General features: G+C 40.7%; 1 protein-coding gene across 1 annotated transcript; it reads left to right on the forward strand.

Moving 5' to 3' along the window:
* Positions 1-3,368: 3,368 nt before the first annotated feature.
* syt1b (synaptotagmin Ib) lies at positions 3,369-6,498 on the forward strand. Its single transcript, XM_069686150.1, has 8 exons — positions 3,369-3,510; positions 4,051-4,238; positions 4,653-4,766; positions 4,908-5,075; positions 5,158-5,325; positions 5,669-5,786; positions 6,023-6,156; positions 6,292-6,498. The coding sequence occupies exons 1-8, from the start codon at positions 3,369-3,371 to the stop codon at positions 6,496-6,498; spliced, it is 1,239 nt and encodes a 412-aa protein (XP_069542251.1).
* Positions 6,499-8,985: the final 2,487 nt, after the last annotated feature.

Genomic DNA, 8,985 nt, shown 5'->3' on the forward strand with positions numbered 1-8,985 from the left:
CACCAACCCATCAAATTTGTGGTAGTCACTGCATCTCCCTAAGTCCAGCCAACTTTACACCTAAAAAGGGGAGGATAGAGGATTGTTGTTTTCTGTAGAGATTGGGAAAATCATTAAGGCAAGTTTGTTAAGCTTGCAAATTAAGCTTGACTTTTTAAACCTTTGTTGATCTTTTTCTGCTGTATGTCTATGAGTGTGTAAATTCATTGAAAGAAACGTACAATTCTTTATTTTTTGCCAATAAAGCTGATTCTTATTAAATATAAGTTATTATAATGACAGTACACAATGTTTAAAATATTGACGTTGCTGAAAGGGAGCTGCAAATTCCAACACCTGGATGCTTCTCACGCATCTTCAGCCCTGAAGCTCAGAGGATCTACACAATCATCACCGTTTCTATGTGGACACTCAGGATTAGCTTCATCAATTCAGGATGCAACAAAATGTGAAATTTGGTTTCAATTTCACCTTCCGTTTATGAGTAATGAGTTTGAAAAGTGGCAAGAAAAGGTTACATGATAGACATCAGAAAACAGACCCCATCATCTCAGTGGATCTTTGTTGGACACAAGTAAGTCCATCAAAATGTCAATATATTTTAGCACTGTTTGGTTGAAGATATATTTCATGTTAACTTTGTAAGGTCAATTTGAGAATTTATCGCCAGTCAGTTAAAGCCATCCTTTGTTTTCATCTCCCTTTGACAAAAGGGACCATCCAATGTTTTAAGGGAGTCCTGCAGAAGGGTTGTTTTTGCAGATTGTGATGACCTTTAACTTTTTGCATACAAAATATCACCATTTCATCATTTCTTCATCTTTGTTGTCCATAAATATAATAAGCAAATCTCTTCTTTTCTAATCTTTTTTTCAGGTCACATTGACCTTGACCTTTGATCACCAAATTTCAGTTTTCTTTCAATTTTTGGGGGGAAATTTGTGCCAAATTTGAGATATTGCATTCACAAGAAAGGGCCGGGCAGACAGATGGACAGAATGAAAACATGCCAATCACCAGCGTAGACGCATAATAAAATATTACACTTTAAGGAGTGAATTTGTTTCCATAAGCAAAAAAAAAAAAAGTGTATACTTCTATGTGTCACAGACAGAGGTTATATCGAGCCCTCTCTGTTCCCTGCCTATCCCCCCACCCCCTCTGTCCCATCCCTCCTTCTGTACAGTGTCTCTGTGCATCTCTGGTACCTCAAGGTGAACGGGGCGGGGCCGGAACTTGATCTCTGTGTTGCTGCAGAAACCACATCCTAAGTTTCTAAATCAGGCAACATCATCTATACATAGACAATATGAGACAGTTCTGCAGCCAGAGGCACGCACACCAATACACACACATAGAGAGCTGTCCAGGCTGAATGTAAATGTCCTCTATTGCTGAACCCTCACTATGCTAACGAGCCTTTAAAAAGCCATGTCACTACACTAATGAATATGCATCAGAGGCCCAGTGAGGGTGACCTGTAGGGATGGGACAGAGGTCACAAGAGGTGGGGCGTCAGAAAGAGCACTGGTGCTCCCGGGAGAGCCGAATTGACAGAAAAGAACGTATTCACCCCAACACATAACACACACACACACACACACACACACACACACACACACACACACACACAGACGCAACACAAGGCGGCCGAGCTACGATTCCACCAATGCAAACTCCAATACTATCTTGTCCTACCCTCCCTCGCTCTTCCTCTCTCTCCCCATCCAGCTTTCACACACCTGCACTCTTCTTCTTGTATGTCTAAGTGCTGGTGAGACACAAAACCTGTCATACCTCACTATCTTCCTCCGCCTCTCCTGCCCTCTCTGGTCCTTTCTTTTTCTTCTCCTCCACCGCCTCTCTATAAGAAAAGGAGTATCTGTGAGTCTAAACATTGCTGTTGGGGCGACTGCTTACAGGTATGTCTTTTTTTCTCATTTATCAAAAGTACTTTGATTTATTTCTCTACTGTCAGTGCTTAATGATAAGTAAATGTGTGTAACTGCATGAATGCATGAAAGATAAGTAATATTTATCAGGTCATTCTGTCCTGTCCCCGTTCATCACGGGTAATCTATAACTGTTAGAAACTCCAGCGTCAGTTTCTTTCACTTCTACTTAAAGAATCGCTTCTTCTGACGATAAATTCCGTCTTAAAACAAAGCTGATTTTTGCATTAAACTGGCCATTTATTTTTGAGACAGATAGCTTCATCTTGCCAAGACACTATATTTCATATACTGTAATGAACCTTTGCAACCTTGCCAGATCAGGTGTGAGAAGCAGCAGCTGCTTTGGGAGCATATGGTGCAAACACTGAGTCATTCATTATCACCTCTGCAGCAAAAATTTAACAAAGATGACAATTTATCCATTTACTAATACATGCATGACAAATATTACACCACAATAATGATCTTTTTTAAAACTCAGTGCCTTGTGCTACATTTATGTTTCATATGGGCGTATGAAATTAAAAAGCTGTACGAGAAGCACTTCCATAAAAGAACACCAGAATCAAGAATTGCTTCAAAACAGTGTTAAAAAAATATATAATAGATAATAACATGATCAGTATGAGAGATCTGTAACATACAAGACATGCTCTGTTTGCAGCTCCTTTTGATACCTTGAGTTCTTCTGTTTGTTCCCGCAGCTGTTATTGTTTCAGTGGCAGCTTCTGTCTGAGCGTCTGTCTTTTGATTAATCCTGAAAAGACAAAACCTGAGATCAGTGTTTGCTTGGGTGTGAGATCACATCTGCTGACTCAACCGCAGATACTCAATACCTGTAATGTCTGCAGAATAGAAAAAAAAGAAACAACAAATCAAAACATTTTTGCTCCAGGGAGACAAATCTTGGCAGCGAGACTTTTCCCTTACGTACTTTGATTATTTGCACTGAGCACTGACCTTGGCTCATGATTCTCACCTCTGACAGCTCGCTGTGAAACAGCAGCGGTCCACGCGTGACGCTTCAACTTCACTTCTCCCCTCCATGTCAGCAGGTTTGGCAGAGACAGCGGGTTGCATATCCTGTGTTAAAGTGTTAGTGCCAGGCCAGCAGAAACAGGAGAAGTCATTTGACACTGACGGTCATGCAGCATCTAAAAGCAGATTATTGCTTCATATTCACCTGATCAATAGGATTTATGGACACCTCGTTCTTGTGTGTGTTTTTGATGGTTTCTCAGACTAGATTTTTGCACATTTTGAGGCCATTTACAGATGCACATATTTCTGTCCTGATAATGTATAATGTCACACATATTTAACAAGTGCTATTCTATTATAGCTGTGAAATCTTTTCCTGTATCCTTGTGTCTCTGCCAGTGTTATTCTGCATCGACTGTCATTCCTCAAAGAATGACCGGGAACCATCGGGCTGCCCCGGGTGCACAGGGCACCCCCGCTCCCACAACCTTAATGCCAAATGCAACATCCAACCCCGGCCAAAAACAGTCCCACAATGCCAACAAATTCATGAGTGACCTGCGCAGAACCCACAGTGAGTTAGACGCCTTCACTCATACTTCACTCATCACCATGCACGTTTAAGTGGGTGTTACATAAATGGATAGAATCGTGCCAATGTGCTGTTAAAAATTTAGTCCAAACAAAAGCAGGATAAGATAAAGGTACGGTTAGGAAAGACCTAGAGTAGGGGGGAGAAAGGTTGTTCCATAGTCGAGGCATCCTGATTGCAAAAGCTCGGACACTCTTCGATTTTAGCCACAACTTCTAAGCGGCCAGCAGAATCTAAGGCTGCGACCTGCATAATCAAAATTGATATATTAAAAAATTGCATCTAGTATTTGAATATGTCACTTGATATTCACGTCATGTACTGCCTCATCAATGCTTTACAACAAGCAGAATACATAAGAGATGGATATCGGTTAAATTTGTTCACTTCCTGTGCATTTGATTAAACTGTTTACAGACAGTGCAAAAAAACTTAATTAAAGGCCAAAATTTTGTGCAACGTATTTAACTAAAAGATATAAATCAATTATGTGTCCCGTTTCTGTTTCGTGTGGATTTGCAGTGCCGTCGTGGGCCGTCGCTGCCCTCTGCATGGTGAGTTTGTGTGTGGTGCTGTCCTGCGCTGTGTGTGTGTGGAAAAAGTGCCTGAAGAAGAAGGACAAGGACAAAGACAAAGAAAAGGACAAGAAAAAGGGAAAAGAGAAGAGCCAGGGAGACTTCGACACTGAAATGAATGGAGGTTACACCAAGGTAGGCTACACACACACACACACACACGGTCTCCTCCTGTAGATGTATTGTCCTTGCAATGTATCACTGTCCTGACATCGGGGTCAGGCAGGACTACTAAAGCTGTCAGTGTGTGTTAGGACTAATGGATGTTTTGCTCATGCTGTAGTAAAGGTTGAGGTCTGAGATGAGTTGTGTTGCGGGTCACATATAAACACACTACAATGCTGTAAAACGTCCCCTTTAAGCAGTAAATAAACTTAAGACGGTAACATTATCGCTGTTTAACTGCCCCTGGCTGTGTAATGCTACACAACATACTGTAGGAACACAGCACAAACGGCTGCTCCACAAGTTGACAGAAGGTCTTCATTGATTACTTGTAAAGCTAATATATTTCACCTGCATGTGATGCGTGTCTCTGTTTGTGTGCAGCCGCTGAAAGATGAAGGTAAAAAAGAAACAGAGCTGTCAGATAATGAGCCCAAAGAGGAGGAGAAGCTGGGCAGGCTACATTTCACATTAGACTACAACTTCACAGATAATACGGTGAGAAGCTGCTATTCACTGACACGTTTTTGCCCGCCATCTGCCAACTGTAAAATGTCACATCTGAATTCTTTTCATCTCTCTGTCAATTAGCCAGAGTCTCATTTCTCAGTATTTCTCTCCTCTGCTTTCACATTCTAGCTGGTTGTAGGCATCCTGCAGGCTGCTGAACTTCCCGCGATGGATGTGGGAGGTAGTTCTGACCCTTACGTTAAACTCTACCTGCTCCCGGATAAGAAGAAAAAGTTTGAAACCAAAGTTCATAGGAAGACGCTCGAACCCAACTTCAATGAGACTTTCACATTTAAGGTAAAATTTCATCTCGAAGATGAAAACAAATTAACCCTAATTATCCCGACTCACGATATGTTTCAAAATGCATCTTCTGTAGGTACCGTACACGGAGCTGGGTGGGAAGACGCTGGTGATGACGGTGTACGACTTCGACCGTTTCTCAAAACACGATGCCATTGGAGATGTGAAGATACCGATGAGCGGTGTGGACTTCAGCCAGTCTCTGCAGGAGTGGAGGGATCTGCAGAAGGCAGAGAAGGAGGAGGTGGGAGCAAACTGTGAGAGGGGGAGAGGAGATGAACTTGAAAAATGGATACACAAGCATAGGATGAAACAAATTGTTGGTTAGTTGAAAGCAGAGTTTTAAAAATGTGTTCCCTTTTATTCTTTTACTGAACAAGGTTACGTTAATTATAAATAAAATCTTATACGTAATTTATGCTTTTGATTTTTGGACAGCCGGAAGAACTTCACAGAATTTTCACCCTCCCTTCTTACTCTGAAGAAAACTGCTGATCCGTGTGTTTTTTGTTATTTTGGCTTTAATATTCTTTCAACGTAATCATGAAGACAAGTCTCCAACGACATACTCCCTTTCTTTGTATTAGAGTGAGCGGCTGGGGGACGTATGTTTGTCCTTGAGGTACGTGCCTACTGCAGGGAAGCTGACGGTGGTGATTTTGGAGGCCAAAAACTTGAAGAAAATGGATGTGGGTGGATTATCAGGTCAGCAACAGTTTAAGCATTTAAATACTTCAAATAAAACAGTATATAAATATGTCTCTGTAGGCCTTATAGCTACTTTTTTAGTGATGTGTCTACTTTGAGGCAGTTTCTATTCTAGGGGGAAATATTTGGAGCAGCCACAATAGATGTTGTGTTTCACTGATGGAGTAATTGCGTCAGAGCCAGTCTGTTGGTCCGTTGCTCTGCCATGAACACCCCTCTTTTCTCTCCATCAGACCCCTATGTGAAGATCCACTTAATGCAAAATGGGAAAAGACTCAAGAAAAAGAAAACAACGATAAAGAAGAACACTTTGAACCCTTACTACAACGAGTCTTTCAGCTTCGAAGTGCCATGTGAACAGATAGAGGTACACATATTTGGAAGCACACACACACAAACACACACACACACACACACACACACACACACACACACACACACACACACACATCTAATTCATCCAAAACTCATTAAACTTATGTGTGTGTATTTCTATTTATAGAAGGTGCAGATAGCAGTGACTGTGCTGGACTATGATAAGATTGGGAAGAATGACGCCATCGGGAAGGTGCTGCTGGGCGGGAACAGCACTGGGAAAGAGCAATGCCACTGGGCAGACATGCTGGCTAACCCGAGGAGGCCAATAGCCCAATGGCATAGCCTCCAACCGGAGGATGAAGTCAACGCACTTCTTTCCAACAAGAAATGAAACTGTGACACCAAAGAGCAGTGAAACCTTGCAGCATTAACCTCTCCTACTCCCTATTTATGTTCATGTCTCCCTCTCATTTCCCTAAAAACCTCTTTAATGTACTTAACTGAGTAAATCTAAACAATAATAACCTATTTTACCCTTGACAATATCCAAGTCACTGTTGTGGACTTTAAGCCTCCTGCTCCTACCTAAACTGCAACGAGGAGTTTTAAACAAACATGTATCACTATGTACAGTGCTATTAAACCAGATTAGATTTTTTAAACCTTCGTGTGTTCTTCTTTCGCTCCGTTCACCAACATGCACCTGATATAAACATGATTCACCTGCAGAGGGAGACAATCCAAAGAGTATGAAATAAGATCCTCATATCCTCATTTCAAGTATTTCACAGTATTCTATGTTGCCTTTTGATTATTAATTGATTGATTGATAATTTGGTTGTTTTATCTCTAACCCAGAGTCAATTAGCATAAGAAGCTAACAAAAAACATGGACTGCAAAGATGAAGTATTTATTGAGTCAGCACCACGTATAAGGTAATATCATTATCAACAATAAGAATTTCTTGTTTTAAAAATTTTGAGTTAATATAAAGTCGAGCTGAAACGGCATTTCGAGAGTATCTAGCTTCCGTATCGTGACGTATCTCCGAGTGAAACAGGACGTGCAGGCGGGACATATATATTGAGGGATTTGATTTGATCGTTGAGAAGTGGGCGTAGACAGACGTTCTCCACAGAGCAGTAGCTAGCTAACTGACCGAGCGTTCTTGGTGCTCTGCGGCTAAATGTTGCAGATTGATTGGTTGAAATTGTTTAGTGCTAACTTACGTAAGCACGAGTGAAATGTAGTTCTACCGGAAGAAAAAATGATTGGATTTTGATATAAGAATACAAAGAAAAGGATTTTCTGTATTTTTTTTGGCCTATATTGTCAAATAGATGCACAATATTACCGGGGAAGGATTAAAATGACATTTTTCATTTCACCACAACTTTATTTGAAAAAAAAGAAACAAACATATAAACTATTTGTTTTTATATTAAAGCAAAAACATAATTTAGCATGCCATAGCATACCTAAACAACCTGGCTAGCATTACTCAAGGGTCCTGTGTGTAAATTGGGGAATTATTATTTTTTTTGCATAAATTGCTTACAAAATTCACAAAAAGTTTGTTTTCATCAGTGTATAATTACATTACATAAAAATCATTCTATTTTTCCATTCTGTGGAGTGAGCTAGAGGTAGCAGGTCTCGCTTTCACAATGTTGGGTTTTTAAGGAAACAGTTGTGACCTTACTTGGATGATAGAATGGACCAAGACAGAAATTGGGGTTAGCAGGTGCCAAGTTAGCTAGGTTTGGGTAAAGTGTTGTAACTATTGCATTAATTGGCATGCTAATTGTGGTTCGTGAAAAACTTAAAATAGCTTAAAACAAACTGTACTTACCTTTTTCAGGAAGAAGTTGGGTTTTTTTCTCATTTACCAATCAAACTTTTTGTTGCATCTAGTGGAGTCATCCCCTGCTGGCAATTGAAAGAATGCATCTTTTACTTTTTTTTTTCACTTCCGCATTGGTTCACGTCATAGTCCTGGAGGCCACGTTCACTTTACAGGATCCAACAGTAACTTTCCACCGCTTCTGCCACAGAGCACATTAACTTACATAGCCAGACACTGGCGGAGGACCGAAACAACGAAAAATGTTGGGGAGAGAAGCACGGGTGTTGTTATCGCAGTGGTTATCCACCCAGCTTTCTCTTCCGCTTTTCTGCAACATGCTAACTACCTTTAGCTCGTGGAAGACACCGGTCACGCGCAATCAGTGCACGGACGAAGTGCGCGCCGTTAGGCAGGCAGCGCGGCAGGTTGGACTTCTTTTACTTACGTGCTTGCGACAGCCAAAGATAACGTAAGAATTGAAACAAAAAATGCTCTAAAATATATTGGCAACAATTTCTTAAATTCTAGCATTATGGTTGAAAAGAAGATAAAAATGGCAGACGTTGGATATTTAAAATATTTTAAAATTTGAAGTGAGGGTTATGTTGGCAATTAAGTTGTAGTAAGCTAGTAAGCTAGCTTCATTTCAAAGCAAAGCCAATTCCTAAATGTTAAAGGAATTAAGTTGTTTTCCGCTAGGAAGGAAATGTCTAAGTTGTTACTAACTATTCCTGCAAAGTGTTTATGGCCTCTTTACAAGTTCAGAGTTTTGACAACAGACACCACATGGATTTTAGGTTAATGTAAGTTTTAGTCCGTTGAAAGACCTTTTCCAAACTTAAACAAGTGTTATTTGCGATTTGAGTTTAATTCCCTTCCCTCAATGGCCGTTTTCCTCCGCTTGTCTGGCTTTACGTCAAAAGTGTCCCACCCAGGTTATTTGTCAGCTTATCATTTATCAGTCACTTAAGAGGGGAGAAAAAACCCCTCTGTGATTGCTCGACGAAGCTGCGGGCTCGCGCACACAGACC

This window comes from Semicossyphus pulcher, unplaced genomic scaffold (assembly GCF_022749685.1).
Source record: "Semicossyphus pulcher isolate SPU_LCO1_2020_fin unplaced genomic scaffold, fSemPul1.0.p SCAF_8, whole genome shotgun sequence".
NCBI lineage: Eukaryota > Metazoa > Chordata > Actinopteri > Labriformes > Labridae > Semicossyphus > Semicossyphus pulcher.

Bases quoted from the DNA above. Each gene is read 5' to 3' on its own strand.
- syt1b (XM_069686150.1), top strand. From the start codon at position 3,369: ATGACCGGGAACCATCGGGCTGCCCCGGGTGCACAGGGCACCCCCGCT. The intron at 5,326-5,668 runs GTGGGAGCAAAC...TCTTTGTATTAG, and splicing joins AGAAGGCAGAGAAGGAGGAG to AGTGAGCGGCTGGGGGACGT. The intron at 6,157-6,291 runs GTACACATATTT...TTCTATTTATAG, and splicing joins TGCCATGTGAACAGATAGAG to AAGGTGCAGATAGCAGTGAC.